Here is an 18,387-nt window from a genome sequence, read left to right as displayed (position 1 = left end):
GTCGGCCGCCGGCCCTCTGTCACTACACTGCTTCACAGAAATGACCCAGTGTGGCCTCTTGTTTTTATTTGGTTTCTCTTCTCCCGAGCTCTCCTTATCGTGCACAGAGATCTTTCAGAGAGTAGACTTGGAATGGTCCACAGTGACTCTAGGGAGATCTCCCAGTAGTCTCCCAATGGTTGGGTCTCCAATTCGGGGGTATTTTGGTGGGGGAGGAGACGAAGTCTGCAGAACGCCAAATACTATCCTTCGAGAAGAGAAATACCAGAAGAATGAAATGGATGATATCAGTTTTCCCGCTTATACTGAAACGGACGGTGGTGAAGCTGAAATTATTTTTTGTATTTATTTTTTGACATGGGGTTAAGAGTCTGTTAGGATTTTACTGTACACTCCTCTCCATATCAGTGCTAAAAGCAGTATCTCTTTTGTTTTGTTTTTGTCTTCAGATCTTGAAAGTCAGCCAGTAGTATTTATTCAAAAGAGGCCTTGGCCATCCAGTTATCAATCTTGCTCACTTTTCCTTTTTATAAAGAGGTACCGACAGACCTATTGATCTAACTGAAGAGAACGCTACTCGATGAACAAAGTCAGGCACAGGTTTCTGCTCGACTTTTCTTAAATTATGTGCAGATGTCTTAACAAGGGGAGCATGTTGTAAAAGTTGGGCTTTGAGAAGCTGTGAAGTTACTGCCCCCCCCACCCCCCTCCCCTTCCCCCCCCTCCCCTTCCCTTTTGACTAGCTGCAACGCTTGTCCATCAAATGGTCTTGGATATTCTTTCTTTTTTTTTGCTTCCCTCTTTGGGTCACTAAAGCCCAATCCCATTTTCTACCCTTACCCCTCCCCCTTCCCCTTACCCCTTAAAAAACAAGGGGGAGGGGTAAAGGGAAGGGGTAAGGAAGTAGAAATGGGATTGTGGCCTTAGGCCCAATCCCATTTCTTCTACCCCTTACCCCTTACCCCTTACCCTTACCCCTTCAAAACAAGGGGAAGGGGTAAGGGGTAGAAATGGGATTGGGGCCCAAGTCGTTGTGGCATTCGGTATTTAAACACAGGATCACTTTAGAGTCAGGAGTAGATGGCTGTAGCGATCCCAGTAATTCCAAACGGTCTGACCAGGGAGCTCACGGCCACCACTGCGGCTCAAATCATGCCCAAAACGATCCTCTAATTGTAAGTTAATGCAGAACTAAAGAGCTTTTCAACGTCTGCAACTGGGAAAAGAGAAATGTTGTGGTTTCAAAGCAGAGATTCAAAATGTCATTCTAGGTTCCCACACCATCACGAGTCGGATGTATAAGATGCTGTTTACCGTGTGTACTTAAAGATCCCGTTCTCCCCATTCTAATCACTAAAACGACTGTTAACATGAAGCCATCCTGCGTCCTCCCGGATGAGACCCGTACACTAGCCGTCTCTGCCTGCCTGGCTACCTGGGACCCGTACTAACGGCCTTGGGGGGAAACGCATATATCGGATCAATATTGCCTTTCTGAACACGATAGTCACCCAGAATGACGTGGAACCTTCTGATTCCGGATCAGTGGTCCTGTTTGAGAAACACTGTGACAGAATATCCTGTTTTCAAATCGAATTGGAATCTTTTTTAACAGCTGTCACAAAAACGTCTATGAATAAATGATGAACCCGAGACTTGGTTTTTTGTCATCAGACGCCGTTTATTCAACTCGACCCTTTATGTCAATATGACAAATCAGCACTTTTCCTGCTAATATTGCTGTTACCTGGTTGTTTTTTGTCCAAAGTTAACTCTGTCCATGAGTGCATGCTTATGAATGTGTTACAATGCCCAGTATTCCATATCTTCACTTGAAACAACTGCCCAAGTGCAATGTTAAATCAACTAAAGGCCTATTCCAACTGACTCCGTATGTCTGACCAGCATGTATACCAAAGTGCTTATCAAGCTGGATTCAACTATAACGTTCTATCAAGACACTGGAAAAGGAATCCAATCCATTTCACAGTATTTATTTCCACTGTTCATGTACAAATTCGTTTTTTTTTTTTTTTTTTGGGGGGGGGGGGTTCTTAATCCATTATTTTGATCTCAAATGTTGGGTGGGGCGGTAGTCCTTCGTATTTCGAATGAGGTCTGTATTGTGGGGTTCAGATATTTCAATCTAGATCCGACCACCTTTTTAAACTAGCTTAACACTAAGGCCAATAGTCTAAGCTCTACCCCAACGATGCCGAGTAGTGTAGTGCTGGGTTCACACTGGAACGCGAGCGCGGTGTGGAGGTGGATAGGAGTGGCGATGTCTGTGTGAACAGAAACTACAATCAGCCCCAGTATTGCAACCCTTCAAAAGGGCCTGTTTTTTTTCTTTTCTTTCCTACGGCTGTTTATTGTTTTGTCGTCTTCAATACCTTTTCTGATGCAATCGCTGTACTATGTCTGTTATGGTCAAAATGTATTTTGAATCAATTTTTCATCAGTCGATGGTAAACATTGTGCACCGATACAGAGCAATTGGTTTGACGATAATGAAATACCAGCACAGTAATACCATTGTATGAGTTGATTGTGCCAAATGACCTGTTGGTTAGGTTTATTTTTCTTTGATTCTATACATGCTGCTGTATACGCAAAGAGGGCTTTGGAGAGAAGTCGTCTGATATGTTGGCGCTACAATCCAAAGCACGCTTTTGGAAACCATAAGGGACTGGGACTGAAATTTATCTTTATTTCAATAAAAATTCTTTAAAATCCTCCTTTGTGAAATTCTAAAGCGGTTGTGGCTTGTCTTATTGTTCAGAGTTCCGATTACTGCTGTAATTGTTCTATTATGGCTGACATTATTTGAACGATTTTTATTCAATTCTACTGCCCAATATTGTTGAATAAAGTTATGCAAACAATGTGGTTCAACAAGTTTAATGTAACGATGACTGCTTGCTTATTCTATCCTATCCAAAAATGTAGCCCTGGATGTGTGTCACGCAAGTGCGCATATTTGCAATGTATAATACAAGGGCTGTATTTCGATAAGCGGCCTGTAGATGTCGCTGTTGGCCTGACTAGTTCTCCTTGCTCTCATCCAAGTGCACTTTTTTTCCAGAGATGTTTATAAGGAAAAACCTAACTTGGCTGCAGGGTCTTTTTGCTAAACTGTTACTCCTAAAAGCTAGGTTACTCTATATAATACACAATAAGCAAACTAAAGTAATGCTTGAGTATGTTCACTATGTTGAAATTAAATGTAGAATATACCATGGTTATTCTTGAAACAATGACTATTCTTTAAACCAGAGGAATATGTATATGAATATATTTTAGTTGCTTGCAAAGCCGCCGTAATGTGATCCAGAAAGTCTTTGGCCCGGCAGCGTGACAGAAGATGGCCCAACGGGGTGATGGAGCAGAGAGGCTTGCAGCAACAACACAATAATTTCAAAAAAAAAAAAAGGTCCCAGAAATCCTCCACACGATGACTCTCTTCCAGCTGGCTCGGGGGAGCCTGTAGCCTTGGCGACCACCCCAATACTGGCCTCAGCTGTGCTCAGTACTGGAGTGATGTCAGTGGGTTCACTGTGGCGATCTACCATCTCCTCTCTCCCCTTTGGCCCTCCCCTTCAACATACACCGTCTCCTTCTGGATCCTCCTATGGCGGAGATCGATGGTTCTGGGACATTTCACAGAGCTGAAAAAGGCTATAAAAAAAAAAACATGCATATATGCCTTTGTTTAAAAAATGCCTGTAGGTTCTAGAAACATGTTGGAGGATTATGTAGGTAAACAATGCATTGATTGTTTGCACATTAATTATATATTTCATCACACACATCTCAAACAATTCAGTACAATAATAAAGACAAGTAAAACAATGATTCAGCTAAAATATAAATTTTATTACTTTCAAATACAAAAAGGACCTTTCTGCTGAACAAAACCCATCTCTCAAGCCAAGAACTGTAACGTTTGTTTGGTCTTATCTGAGTTCCCCAGTGACGTATGAGCGCCCCCTCAGGCCCCGCCCCCTCGCCATATTATTCATGCCGGGCAAGATGGCGGCGATACGGCCGAGGTATTATTGCCAGTGGATATGAACAGGCATTTTGATCATAGTATAAAACGGAATAAGAGATATTCATGGTTACGAATAGAACAGTATAGCATTGCTGTAACGCCGGCGTCTATACTAGTTTGGATTTCTGCTTTTCTAGGTGTTTTTTAACCAGAATGTTCAGGTTGTAGCTCGCTCCGACCGAGCAGCTAGCTCACCGAGGCTAGTCCGGCAGCTAGCTACCATCACAGAGAAAGCGGAGAATGGGAGAAAAGCTGGAAACTCAAAAACTCAAGTCGCCGGTCGGAGCCGAAGCCGCTGGCTACCCTTGGCCGTTACCAGTATACGTAAGTATACAAATGGTCACATAATAAGGATTATTCTTTATTTGGGCTTTGCCGTCTCTTTTGTTAGCTAGCCCTTGCTCCTAGCCGTGGCTAGCCCCAGACCTACATGCTTGAAGTCAACCAGGTTCATGCTGGAAGTCCACCAGTTCATGAGGGCTGAGGCGGTGACAGACAGGACAGACGGGGCATCCAAGGTGACATGGCGCGGCGACAATGATCGATCCAGACGTGTGTTCGGCTGTACGTGCCCTTTTACCCGGGCTCTATGTCTTATTTCGATGCTATTATGAGGCTTTGTGCAGCTCAATGTAAACACACGACCCTTTGGTCACTTGGATGTGCGATGTTTGTATAAGGAAGTCGGGTTAGAGACGGAGCGGTGCACTGTTGCCCACTACGTGAGGTCATTTGTGATAACGATTCACGACTGTTGATCATGACTTGCCAGAGTGGACCGAATCGAGCTAGGGTTCTGTGTTATGAAGCGTTATAACCATCGGTCTGTCAGGGATCGCTGGATACACGACGTCTCACACTTCAAGCTCCCGAATAGACCTTTCACGTTACTTTGCATGTTTTTCCAATTGACAACTTTATCCCTGTGACCAGTAAAGAAACGTATTCAAATGAAATTGGAGAGAGCCACTGTAACATCAATGCATACAATTGGGCGTGTACATGTTAAAGGGGTAATGAAAGAGAAACTGAAAAAGGCTTCTTTACATCTCTTCTGAAGAGCATTCAGTATGATGCAATCACCCACTATAGCTTTTAACGTGGCTTATTGATTTCCTCCTAGTCATGTTTGCTTCCTCCTAGTCATGTTTGGGACACAAGCACACACAACACACACACGTCAGAAATAGGCTTTATTGGTTTAACTGATACAAATTTCCTCGGGACCAACCGTCAAGGAATCTGAAGCATCTGTGGTGTTCAGCAACACAGCCTGTAACGTCCATCTCTCGTGTCTTCAAATGGAAAAGCAATGCCCAGAGTAGACTCTATATCCTCTCTCTGTCCTCCATGTGTTCAACCATTTATATGGATATTGGAATGGGGCCATATAGGAAGAGCACATTGCATTATAGTACATCGCATTGCTGCATATATTTAACGTCCGCCCAGTGTGTGTGTTTTGTGTGTCTGTGGCTTTCGGTCATGAATTGTATTATTCACTGCCCGTTTTCAGTGCTCTCCCACTGTTAAGACGCACACTAGCTGATTCCACTTGGTGTAGATTCCATTATTCTCCACTCCTACAGAGCTAACAGATTGGGTATCTCCTCGCCCACTGCGTGCACTCTAACTGTACTCTGTCCTGTCCCACATGATGCTGTAGCGGGCTCCCAACCGAGCTGCCAAGCAACGTTATTCACATGTTCTGCTCACCTCGTTACTGAATCGTGCACTTCTCCCTCCCTGCACTGTGCATTCTCCCCCTTCTGTGCATTTGAAATATGTCTAAATGCTTCCACACGAGACACCCTCTCTCCTTGTCTCGTGCGGTTTGTACTAAGCGTTGTCTGGGTGTGGGTAATTGCGATGGCATGTGGGTCTTAAACAGATTAGTTTTATAGAACTCCTTGGATCCGGTGTGGAATGTGTGACGCAATACCTGCCGTGTCTGGGACCCCTATCCTTTACAGCACGGTAAATACTGTAGTTTACACTACTGTAGTTAACCCGCGTCGGATACAGCGGAGATGCGGGAGCATTCATTTGGTCCAGCTCAACATCATTAGGAGCAGGGTTGAGACCAGGTTTGAACAGTGTGTAGTAGATGTCTGCAGCAGTGTAGTATAGTTATTATATACGCACATTTGTACTTTTTTAAAATTGTTAATTTCTTTCGGGTCCCCTTGCACTGTATTATCAGATAGACACGAGTCAAACAGAAGCTAAACAGGCACCCTTACATTAACATTTAGAGCACTTAACAAACCCTTATCCAAAGCGTCTTACTATAAGACAATTTGTCAGAAGAAAGGATGTTCATAGAAACATGTGCCAAGCACTAACGATTGTTAGGTTAAACCAGTACGCATCAAAGATAGCTATTTTTAAGTCTCATGACGTTCAAAGTACAATAAGGGCTTAAGGGGGGGGAACCAATGACTGCTAGTCATTGGGTCTGTCGCCAGAGTGAGCGTAGTAGTAGTAGTATTAGTAATACCAGTGGTATTCACTTCTTAGAGGGCTCATTCTTTAGATGTTTATCTTCCTCTCACCTCAGCGTCATGCTCTGTCTCTCCCCTTCAGTTCCCTCTCCTGGATCTCTCTCGTGCTCTGGGTCTCTCGTGCTCTGGGTCTCTCTGGCTCGTGCTCAGGCTGCCTCTGTGCCTCCAGACAGGGTTTATTTTTAGCCACAGCCCGGTCCAGGTGTTGCTGTGTGACTCCAGTCCTTTGTGTGAAAAGCGGCAACCTTTTCTCCCAGCCACGCTCGACGGAGGCATATACACACTCAGCGTTGATGCAGAACAACATCCCCTCCACCCTCCCCTCAAGGCAGGTGGTGTATGTGAATGTTTACATGGACTAACTCGTGATATCATCGGGAAGTTGTGATTGTAGCTCGCCGAGCACCATATGAACCGCTACAACCCAATCCCTGCGAGTGTCTTGTTCAGTGTAAACAGGGCTACATCGGAAACCTCTGTAGCCAAAGAACTCCTGATCCGACGGAGCCTGCTCGACAGCTTGTCTCGTGTTGACAGTAGGGGCGCCGTGGCTCGTGTGCACATGGAGACGCTGGGGCGGGAGTTAGTGCAGTAGTAGTAGTAGCGGGCTGCCTGCAGCATTGCGCGGGAAAAACCGGTTTGTAGGCTGGGAGCCGTTGGCTGAAGGGAGCATGCCAGGCCGCAGAACACTGTGGCGGCTGTACTCCCTGATGGGCTCGCTCTCCTTCCCTCTTTGGCTCTCTCCCTCTCTGCCCTTTGGTTTCCCAAGTGTGTGTGTGTGTGTGTGTGTGTGTGTGTGTGTGTGTGTGTGTGTGTGTGTGTGTGTGTGTGTGGCCTGAGTTGTTGTAGCAGTAGCGGGGAATATGTCACAGGAAGCCTGGTTGTCGCGGCGGCGAGCTGTTGGCTTACGGCCGGGGTGTCCGACCACATGACAATTGCTGGGCTGCTGCAGGATTTCCATGTCTCCCGCCCCGACCTCTCCTAATCACTTCCTTCTCTGTTCCTCTCCCTGGTTTCCCCCCCCCTGTCTCTCCTCCCTCTGCTGTCGCCCGCCCCGCTTTACCGTCGCTACATCTGCACTTTCTCTCTGTCCTCCTGTTGTTCACCCCTCCCAGCCCAATCATCTACTTTCCTTTTCCTTCTCCCTCTTCCATTGCCTGCCATTCCTGGAGCGAGAGGCCATTGCTGGCAGTTTATCAGGAGCAGGGAGAGTGAAAAGTGGGTCAGTGGGTCGAGTCAGGCAACCGCCTCAGACTGGCTCTGGGCGGAGACCGGTGTCCTATTACCGCCAGGCAGCTGTTGCGACACGGCACGCTCCGGCTCAAAAACCTAAACTATATATAACTCCGCTGTTGTAGACGGAGGCCGCTAAAAATAAAACCCAAAGGTGTAGAGTGCGCGTGTGTGTGTGTGTGTGTGTTTGTGTGTCTTCCCCTTTAGAACGCAGTGCCTCAGCATGCTCTCTCCCCAGGTACATTGCTGCAGGTCGTTCTGAGCGAGGAGGGGGGAAAGGGGGGGCTTGTGTTTTGCTTTTTGTCAACGCTGAGACAATGCAGCTTGTAACGACCCGGGCTCTGTCATTGCGACAGGCGTTAACGCTTCTTGGATGGTGACACGACGCCGGGGGGGTCTCTGGGGGTCTCTGGTGGTGTCGGGAGAGAGTGTAAAACCGATCGGACGGGCAGGTAGAGGGCGTTGCAGTGGAGCGAGGTCGTTTTTTAAGGAATGACGAACCGGCATGAGCTCGTGCACCGACATGAACCGTACCCTGCGTGGGAAAGCCAAACGGCTGCTAGGCAACCAAAACAAACGGAACAGTCAACTTTATGGAGTACATGTGGATGGAAACAAGCCATTTTCACAAAACGTACTTTACGTTGAACCGTGGTGACAAAAGACATGGCAAATCGTAGGTCAATTAGACCCGCGTGAAAGACGTCAATGCTGTGCAGTGCACGACTAGATACATGGAGTTCAGTGCTTGCTGAACCGCCCAGGAAGTCATATCTGCAGGGGGGTCATATCTGCACTAGCCATGCTACAGGCTGTAAGACATGCACAAGAAGAGGACACCGTGGCTGCAGCATTTGGGATTAGTAATCTCTGAGGCTGACCACATGCCAGGTTTACCTCGGAGAACAGCTGGCTCCGTTTGATAGGCGTCAGCCGTCATGACAAAATGTAAACGGCTCGAAACCTAGAACGGAATCTAAACTTGCTCAACGCCAACGTTCACACTGTCTTACATTTAGGTGGGTTGGTTTGTTTGGTTGTGAATTACAATGGCTTTTGTGTGTAGTGCGGCAATCTGGTGGATTTCTGTTGTGTTCTCCTCGGCGACACCTTTGAGTTCAGGGAGAAATCTCCCTTGTGATGCAAACTGTCGAGACTGACACCCTGTTGTAACACTCATGTTATTGCAAATACAAGGGCTTCATCAGCGGATCATTGGCTCATCGTCCTGGTGCTACCTCATCCGGCAATAGATAGTGACTCAACAGATGAAAATCTTTGAGATCCTGCTTTTTTTAAAATATTTTTAATCTAGAGAATAAAAGCAGGAAAAAATAACTGAAATCAATGTTCGTTTTCCAGTGTGCACTTCCACGTTAATGAATGACAATTAAGGGCAGCTCTTATCTCAAATCGAGTCAAATAATCAATGATCCCCATCACGGTTGTCCACTTTGAACTTGATTGTGGTCCACATTGATTCTGTCAGACTTCCTCACTTAGGAAGGACTTCCCCTATCATTGTACTCTCACTAACGAGTCCCCTCTCTCGACCTCATGCTGTTAGTCAACCTTTGATATTTTTTTCTACCCTCATTCACTCTGATACTGCCTGGCTCCAGTCCCTCTTTAGATGCTGGCTTCTTCTTCATTATTATTTCTATCATTCACGTTGCATTTACGTTCTTCCCTTGACATGATCTTCCTATGTGTCTCGTTAAACTAGAGAACATGAGAAAACCTGCTACTTTTGTAACTCTCTCTCTCTGTCTTTCTCTCTCGGTCTCTCTAGGATAAACACCATGACGCCGCCCATGAAATCATCGAGACCATCCGGTACGTAGTCCCCCGTCACAGCCGAGCCACTCGGACTATTGTAACCCCTGGTTACATGAACACCCATACTGCAGTAACGCGGTCCCGATCTTTAATCTGACGTCCATGTTGTGTTTTGGCCTCATTCCTAGATGGGTGTGTGAGGAGATTCCAGACCTCAAACTGGCGATGGAAAACTATGTACTCATCGACTACGACACAAAGTGGTGAGCCGGGGTGTTGCACATCAAAGCACAGATGATCATAAGTGGCTGACCAACCTCATGTTCGGTGTCACTCTTTACTTTCTTTTTATTATTGTGGTTTGTTCTCTAGTACCTCCTATACTTCAAGCAATGCCAGTTTTCAACGTCCTTATTGTCTGTTTATGATAGTCCTATAATGCTGCAGTCACACCAAATGAAAAGGCGTGGCATGAATCCATCCTGGTTCACATGGATTTCGTGCTGTTCTACCTAGTTTACCTGATGTCACTCTCGCACGAGAGATTTCACGCTCTAGCAAGAAAGTTTGCGGGTATCGTGAGCAACCTCGCCACAGTAACGCCAGTAGAATATTCGCTTCCCTTTTGTTGCAAACATAATGATATTAGTGTGTTGCTTTTGTTTTGATCCAACCATTTAAAAGGGGTCTTCTTTGTACGCATACATCGTAAACTGTCTTCTGATCTTGTCTTTGTTGTCCCATAGCTTTGAAAGCATGCAGAGACTTTGTGATAAGTACAACAGAGCCATCGACGGCATTCACCAACTGGTAGGTCCACGTCACACACAGTTTATGTCTCTACTCATACCGGCAGCCGACTTCTGAACCCTCCTTTGTCATCAAGTTGGCCTAATAATTCTTCTTTGATTATTAATGGAGTGAAATCTACAGTTTCGGACTGTAAACGCAAACATCTGTTGACGTGTTCTTGTTGTTGGACCTGAATCCTTCGACCTGGCCGTGTATCATAAGCACTCTGCCTTACCGGTCTGCGCTCTGCCCCACAGTGGAAGGGGACGGCCAACATGAAGCTGAACAAGAGGCCCTCCAACGGGCTGCTGAGGCACATCCTGCAGCAGGTGTACAACCACTCGGTCACCGACCCCGAGAAGCTCAACAACTACGAGCCCTTCTCGCCCGAGGTGTACGGCGAGACCTCCTTCGACCTGGTGGCGCAGATCATCGGCGAGATGGAGATGATGGAGGACGACACCTTCGTGGACCTCGGCAGCGGTCAGTGCACTCCACCCCGGGGGGGGGTTCTGTGGGGTTTGGACGTACCTAACAGTCCCTCCACGGGCCACAGGCTTGTGACTGAACTAATTGTCCCCTGTCCAGCAGGGTAAACAATGCACGGGCTGGGGTGGAACTTAGACTCTGATCAGCTTAAGTCATAAACTAGTTCCTGGGCCGTATAAAACTGACCCTCCCGCGTCAGTTTATTTGTCCTTAGCGTGTACTTGATGACATCGAATAAACCTTGCTGCCAGGCAACCGTCGACGACCGACACTGGTGTAAAAGCGAGTGGGCGACTGAGTCGGACGCCTTTTGTGTTCACCGTCTTGTGTGTCCCGAGAGAGCCGCCTGTAAACCTGTCTTCCGCTGTCGGCGTCCCCAGGTGTCGGCCAGGTGGTGCTCCAAGTGGCGGCAGCAACCAACTGTAAGCACTACTTCGGGGTGGAGAAGGCAGACATCCCCGCCACATACGCAGAGGTAAGGCCGTCAGTCCGGTGTGAGTTTAAATTGACCAGGGACACAGACCTGACACTGACACGGTCAGCTCGGTTTAAACCATAACCTGATGTCTGATAAACCAATCGGACGGATGCCTTTCCCACTGAAAAGGATCTGAGATTGATTAACCGTTGCGCACGCACGCACGCACGCACGCACGCACGCACGCACGCACACACGAGAGGATTCAACAGTAGAGAGCAAAGCTATGAATGAGCGTGTGGATTAGGATCAGCTGGCCTGAATGGAGTCATTGATGGTGTCTGTTCCCTCTAGTCCATGGATAAAGAGTTCAAGAAGTGGATGAAGTGGTACGGGAAAAAGCACGGCGAATACACGGTGAGTCGCTGCTTCACATCACCCCAGGCCCCAACCCTGTAATATCTCTGCATAATTAGTGTTTCACATCACACCAGGCCACAGCCCCGTAGCATCTCTTCATCATGGGTATTCCAGTGCGGGCCATCCCTTAGACCCTCTTGGGTTGCTTGTGAGGCTCAATGTCCTTTTTATCGTTTTTCAGCTTGAAAGGGGGGATTTTCTCTCTGAAGAATGGAAGGAAAGGATTGCCAACACCAGGTAGAGTACCGAAACACAGTCGTACCAACCGGCCTGAAAACACCGGTATCATATGATCCGCGCAAGCGAGTTCCTACTTGTTAGCTGTACACTGACGTGGCTCTCTCTCCCTGCAGTGTTATATTCGTGAATAACTTTGCCTTCGGTCCGGAGGTCGACCACCAGCTGAAGGAGCGTTTTGCCAACATGAAGGAAGGTCGGTACCACGACGTCACGCTCTCGGTTGGGTCCAGCCGCTGTAACCATTCACTTGTCTCTTCTTCTTGAGTTCATGGGAGGGAAGAGGTATCAAACGTGGCAGAGTCCGAACTCCATGACCCTATAACCTTTTCATGTCTGCCAATCGTTTGACCGAATACTTCGGAAGAGCTCCCATGTCGGTAGCAGGTGCTTGACCTGTCACTCAATCAACCTCACGGCCTCATAGAATTAATTGAATCAATGTGCTTAGTTTGTAAATCTCTTTGTGCGTAAAATCTCCACAACGTGTTTTTTCATTTGTCTTCTCAGGTGGAAAAATTGTATCCTCAAAACCGTTTGCACCTCTAAATTTTAGAATAAACAGTCGAAACTTGAGCGGTAAGTGTCTCCCTCTTGATGATGATGATGATTTAAAGAACAACCTTCGGTCATACCCGGACCCGCCCGGACCCGTTTCAACGGACTACCTCTCCTCCTCCAGATATCGGCACAATAATGCGGGTCGTCGAGCTGTCTCCTCTCCGGGGATCGGTGTCCTGGACAGGGAAACCGGTCTCCTACTACCTGCACACCATAGACCGAACCATAGTGAGTAGAACACATGCACACCATAGACTACACCATAGTGAGTAGAACGCCTGCACACCATAGACTACACCATAGTGAGTAGAACGCCTGCACACCATAGACTACACCATAGTGAGTAGAACGCCTGCAGGCCATAGACTTGGTGAGTAACCTGGTTTATATTTAATACTACCCATTGTGCACACAGAATGCGTTCCTCTAGACACTGTTGACCACAGCTTTCTTAAAGGCTTAGTTTTGGAGTGCACTCAGGAGCAATCAGCTGAAACATCTCCAGGCAGCCATTTGGCCACCCTAAGCAGCCAGAACTAGTCTGTTTCTGCAGCAGCTGTTCTCCCGAACAGTCGCATCTGATTCAAAACCACACATTGGGCCTGTAGCGAGGAATCAGGAAGGACGGCGTTGGGACGAACTGAAAGCGGGCGCAGGCAGAGTAGGCGACTTGGCCAGGGACGCCTTTTCGTTAGCGCCTCTGCAGAACCACCGAGACGAGTGCCGTTTGCTTTCGGTCGCGTCACTCGGTCGGTGCCTCGGAAGCACCATCTGTCTCCGTGGTACGCTGCCTGGAAGCGCCATGGGGTTGGCAGCCTGCTAAATGCTTAAATGCATCCGCTGCTTTCCGGCCCGTGTAATGCCGAGCATGATGGATGGAGATGAAGCACGACGTGGTGGTCGTCTGTTAGTTCTCATTTCTTGATTGATGCTTTAAGCAACTAGTTGTAGGCTGATCATGCATCAGTCACGCGCTGTCGGTTTACTCATTATTTGTGGAACAAATGACTTTTTGAATAGTAATGGGGTTGATTCTGGAAGAGTTAATTGCGTCTGTGGGGTAGCCCGACATTTACAAGGAAAATCAAACGTTTCCTTGTTGTAAATGTCTCCTGTCGAAAAGGCAATTTCCCAGCACGCCCTGTGGCTTTGTCTCCTCCACTTTGCAGCCCTGATGAATTATTTAGCGGCATCAGGCAAATTACAGGCTTTTAGTTGGTCATCAGGCCTGTTAATGTAGCGGTGTTGCTGTGGAAGATGTATTTCAATCGGATGACAACGCGAGACCACCCAACTGCCCAGTGGAACTAACTGCTGCCTCTTTGACTGTACGCCAAACCACCGCAGTCGTCTAAAACGTTGTTGTCTTTGTGTTTCACAGCTTGAAAACTATTTTTCTAGCCTGAAAAATCCTAAACTCAGGGTAAGTCCCATTGCTTCTATTCATGCACTGAAGCACAACATGTCACCAGAACTCCCTTTGGGGGGGAGAGTTCTCCCTTCAGAGGGTGTTCAGGACCCCGGGGACCGGCCTTTGACAGCAGTGCTCTGCGTGTGTTTCAGGAGGAGCAGGAGATAGTGCGGCGGCGGCAGCAGAAGGACACCAAGGACAGCAAGAGCAACAGCACTACACCCACCAAGCCCAAAGAGCCGACCAAGGTACGGACAGAGCAGCATCCCCCGGTAGAACCCCCCCCCCCCGCCCAAGAACACGGACAAACATCCACAACAATATGCCTTTGTTGGGGCCGAAATCGTGTGTGCTGTCCGATAAAATAATCAACATTTGTTTTAAAATTAGCAAAACATAAGCCGATATGAAATGCGTCCTCTATTGCGTTTCGCTGAAGTACAGTTCTAGAGCGGGGTTTCACTTCCGCGTAGCTTACGCTCACCGTGATTAACCGCGGCACTGCAGGCGCACGCACGACTCGGCCGTCAGAGCGGCTCTCCTGTCGGACGGTTGCTTCGGACGGCAGTGTATTAACCCTGCTCGCGGAGCCGCAAAAAGGTCGGCGGCGGCACATCGTAAACGGCATAAGAGCCGTGCGCGAGGGACGTGATTACGCCGCGACTGGTTCACGCCAGCTCACACGCGGCTACTAGAGACGAGGCTCAAGGCAGGCTGTGCGCCGTTTCCCTGGCCCCTTGAAGACGCATTTTTTAACCCTTCAACTAGCATCTACCTTTTTTTTTTTAATTACCCGGTAGTCAACTCTGATCTATAGTGATTTTCAATCAAGTCGCACCCTATAATTGATCTATTATAAAAAATCGAAAATGCTGGCCAGCTTGTACTTGTAAGACTCATACTAATGACAGTCCCTAGTCCCTTCCCGCTGACGCCACCCGGACAGCCGAGCTATACTGGATCGCCCCAGCCAGTGCAAAACCATTTTTATAAATTCCGCAAGCCGGGAGTGGCCCTGATCTTAGACATTGCGACTTTAACTCCAACCAGATGGGGCGAGTTCCCCCAACCCTGAACCGGTCGGTGCATCGCCCTGCCTCACCTTACCTGTATGCTGACTGCCAACTTGTTTTGCATGCACACATTCGCACAAACACACTCACACTCATGCTCACACACACACACACTCACGCACACACACACTAACATGCAAACACTCACACGCACGCACTCGCATCCGTAAACACGCGCGCGCTCACACTCAAACCCTCCCACACACAAACGAACGCCAACATCCCTACTCACGCACACACACACTCACACCAACAAACAAAACCCACGCACACTCACGCAACCACACAAACGCTCACACACACGCACACACACACACACACACACACGTGTTCGACTAGGTGCTACAGCAGGATTCCTGCGGTGAGGAGGAGGAGCCTAGCCCGGTGGCACTGAAGGCGTCGCCCAAGCCGCGGCGGGCCCGGCTGCTCTCCAAGGGCCGCAAGCTGAACAACAAGAAGCGCGGGCGGCCCAAGAAGGCGGCGGCGGCGGCGGTGGTGGTGGCGGCGGTGGTGGCGGCGGAGCGCAAGAACAACAAAAAGGGCCAGAGCGCACTGGACCTGCTGCACGCCAAGACCCTCTCCGCGGCACCCCCTCAGGGTCGGCTCCACACACACACACACAAACGCACACGCACAGACACACACAAGCACACACGCACACGGCCAAACACTCGGCCTTGCTTTCCAATGTAATTACTTTCCCATGGTCGTCTCCTTACTGGCGTCTCCCACCTGTTCTACACCCTGACTTCACATCTCCACACACGGGTGTTGGGCTCATTGCAGCGGGTGTGATGTTACTGCCTTTATTTGAACGTGTGTGTGTGTGTGTGTGTGTGTGTGTGTGTGTGTGTGTGTGTGTGTGTGTGTGTGTGTGTGTGTGTGTGTGTGTGTGTGTGTGTGTGTGTGTGTGTGTGTTGTGTCTCCAGATGCGTACCGGTCTCCTCAGACTCCCTACTACCAGCTACCTCCCAAGGTGCAGCACTACGCCTCTAGCCAGCTGCTGATGAGCCCCACTCCTCCAGGCCTGCAGCATCTACTGGGTTAGCGCTCACTCTACCCCCCCCAACCCCCAACCCCCAACCAATACCACACCAACACCCGGACCCCACACCGCTTTACTATGTTTAGACGTCTACTGCGAACCCAAACAGTCAACGGAAGCTTGTCTCAGTGACGTGACATTAGAATCGGTTCTCATGTTTGTCTGTTAGATTGTCTTTTGGGTTGCAGACGTGCATTGTCAGCCCTTTTTAAATCGTCAATGTTTACTCTTTAGATTTGAGGCCTATTGTATTTTCTTCCTCATTGACGTTTTAAAAGTCGACTCCCGCTTGATCTCTGCCAGTCCCACTGCATCATAACGCCGTCTCCCGGTAGGGGGGGGTGGTCTGTACCGTCTTCCTCCTCCACCTCCTTCTGATGCGTTTGTCTCCGTCTCCTCAGACAACATCAAGGTCCAGTACCTGCAGTTCATGGGCTACATGAAGACGCCGCAGTACCGGTCCAACCTGCAGCAGCTGCTGGAGCAGGAGAAGGTGAAGGGTTCGGGTCCCACCGCCTCTGGCCTGACCTCGGTCGCCTCACGGGCTGATTCATAATCAGCCCGTGAGGCGGCCACATCGGAGCCCATATCTGTTTAGTTCTGTTAGCATTAAGCACGGTATAGAGTCCTTGTTAAACCAATAGTTGGATCAGATTAGATTCAACTTGTCATTGCACAAGTAAGGACAACCAGTACAACGAAATGCAGTTTACCATTTGACCAGTAGTGCAATATTTAAAAAGTGCTTTAAAAATAGCAGAAAGAGCAGAAAAATAAACTTAATACATAGTGTGAGGTGGAATGCAGAAGGAAATGTAGCCCAACTGAAATAAATCATGATGCTGTCTCATTTCCCTTTTCTGAATCTTATAACGGAGCTAAGAAACATAACTGGAAGATAAAAAAAAAATCATACAATAAAATTAAGAAGATCGAATCTATGATCTGCTGTCTGTCTGCCCATCGGGGTCCTCCTCTAACACCCGGTTCTCCTCCATCTCTTCACTGTGTGAATTTGTGTGTCATTGTCTTATTTGTCATTGTCTTATTGTGTCTTTTCGTGTTTTGTGTTATTTAGACATTGAAACACTAACTGCTGCTAGAGAGTGCCAAACTGCATTTCGTTGTGTGTTGACGTGTCGGATTGGCTCAGGCGGTAGAGCGGTTGTCTTGTAACCAAAAGGTTACAAGACGGCTAGGACTCATCTCCTCCTAGCTGAGTGTTGACGTGTCCCTGAGCAAGACACTTAACCCTAACTGCTCCTGACGAGCTGGCTGTCGCCTTGCATGGTTGACTCTGCCGTCGGTGTGTCAATGTGTGTATCAACCGATGTAAGTCGCTTTGGATAAAAGCGTCTGCTAAATGCCCTAATTGTAATTTTAATGACCATTCAGCTCCTTGAATCCTTGAATGCCAACACTGCCTCCTCTGCCCCCCTCCCTGCAGCTGAAGCAGCGTGAGCTCTCAGGACAGGCGGAGAATCTCCACTCCGTGTGCGAGTCCCACCGGGAGAAGATCAAACGGCTGTTCCAGACCAAGCTGGACGAGGTGAGACAGCGCTCCGGAGTCCCTTTCACAGCCAGCCGCTGACGTTAAGCCGGCTTTATGGTCGCCGTGGCGATGCCCGTGGGTGTCGCACTCCTCGTGTACTGTCTGTCGGGCGGATGATGTGTTGCCGTGGCAACGGACCGACCGCGGCAGTTTAGGCGTGGGGGATTTTGAAAATGTTTCTTACGGGTTGTTACCTTCAAGGATTATAGCCTGCTGTGTGTGTGTGTGTGTGTGTGTGTGTATATATATATTTATATTTTTATATACAATTTATCAAATCGATCTAAAGGGGGTTGTCCCTGCATGCGTTTCATCACACTTGCCTCTTGATTGCATCATCTTATTTTTCCAACAATTTTGGCTCGGTCAGTAAGATGAAGACACAGCATAGCAACACGTACATCAACGCACATCAATACACAACACGCACATCGACTCACAACACGCACAACACGTACATCAACGCACAACACGTACATCAACGCACAACACGTACATCAAACGCACAACACGTCCATCAACACACAACACATACATCAATGCACAACGTGTACATCAACACACAACACGTCCATCAACACACAACACGTCCATCAACACACAACACGTACATCCTCACACAACACGTACATCAACGCATAACACGTCCATCAACACACAACACGTACATCAACGCACATCATCACACAACACGTAAATCAACGCACAACACGTCCATCAACACACATCACGTCCAACAACGCACAACACGTCCAACAACGCACAACACGTCCATCAACGCACAACACGTCCAACGCACAACACATACATCAACACACG

At 48.2% G+C, this 18,387-nt stretch overlaps 1 protein-coding gene and 1 long non-coding RNA gene across 3 annotated transcripts in view; one reads left to right on the top strand and one right to left on the bottom strand.

The window, feature by feature from the left end:
• Nucleotides 1–2,020: 2,020 nt before the first annotated feature.
• On the bottom strand, nt 2,021–4,742 carry LOC115556045 (uncharacterized). The gene is made up of 2 exons (XR_003978931.1): nt 4,485–4,742; nt 2,021–3,678 (listed from the first exon to the last, which is right to left on the bottom strand). It is a non-coding gene; the product is annotated as an uncharacterized LOC115556045 (long non-coding RNA).
• Nucleotides 4,008–18,387, top strand: part of dot1l (DOT1-like histone H3K79 methyltransferase) — a 26,678-nt gene continuing 12,298 nt past the window's right edge. For both annotated transcript variants that reach the window (XM_030373157.1, XM_030373156.1), the window contains exons 1-17: nt 4,008–4,378; nt 9,584–9,627; nt 9,759–9,833; nt 10,317–10,380; nt 10,620–10,845; nt 11,232–11,326; nt 11,624–11,686; nt 11,871–11,926; nt 12,043–12,122; nt 12,437–12,505; nt 12,609–12,715; nt 13,869–13,910; nt 14,051–14,146; nt 15,311–15,569; nt 15,901–16,014; nt 16,418–16,509; nt 17,464–17,565. In XM_030373157.1, coding sequence (XP_030229017.1) covers nt 4,295–4,378; nt 9,584–9,627; nt 9,759–9,833; nt 10,317–10,380; nt 10,620–10,845; nt 11,232–11,326; nt 11,624–11,686; nt 11,871–11,926; nt 12,043–12,122; nt 12,437–12,505; nt 12,609–12,715; nt 13,869–13,910; nt 14,051–14,146; nt 15,311–15,569; nt 15,901–16,014; nt 16,418–16,509; nt 17,464–17,565 — 1,668 coding nt within the window. In that variant the 5' untranslated portion in view covers nt 4,008–4,294. The remainder of the gene's footprint in view (nt 4,379–9,583; nt 9,628–9,758; nt 9,834–10,316; nt 10,381–10,619; nt 10,846–11,231; nt 11,327–11,623; nt 11,687–11,870; nt 11,927–12,042; nt 12,123–12,436; nt 12,506–12,608; nt 12,716–13,868; nt 13,911–14,050; nt 14,147–15,310; nt 15,570–15,900; nt 16,015–16,417; nt 16,510–17,463; nt 17,566–18,387) is intronic.

Source organism: Gadus morhua, chromosome 12 (assembly GCF_902167405.1).
Source record: "Gadus morhua chromosome 12, gadMor3.0, whole genome shotgun sequence".
Taxonomy (NCBI): Eukaryota; Metazoa; Chordata; class Actinopteri; order Gadiformes; family Gadidae; genus Gadus; species Gadus morhua.
This window is presented reverse-complemented; position numbering and strand designations above follow the sequence as displayed.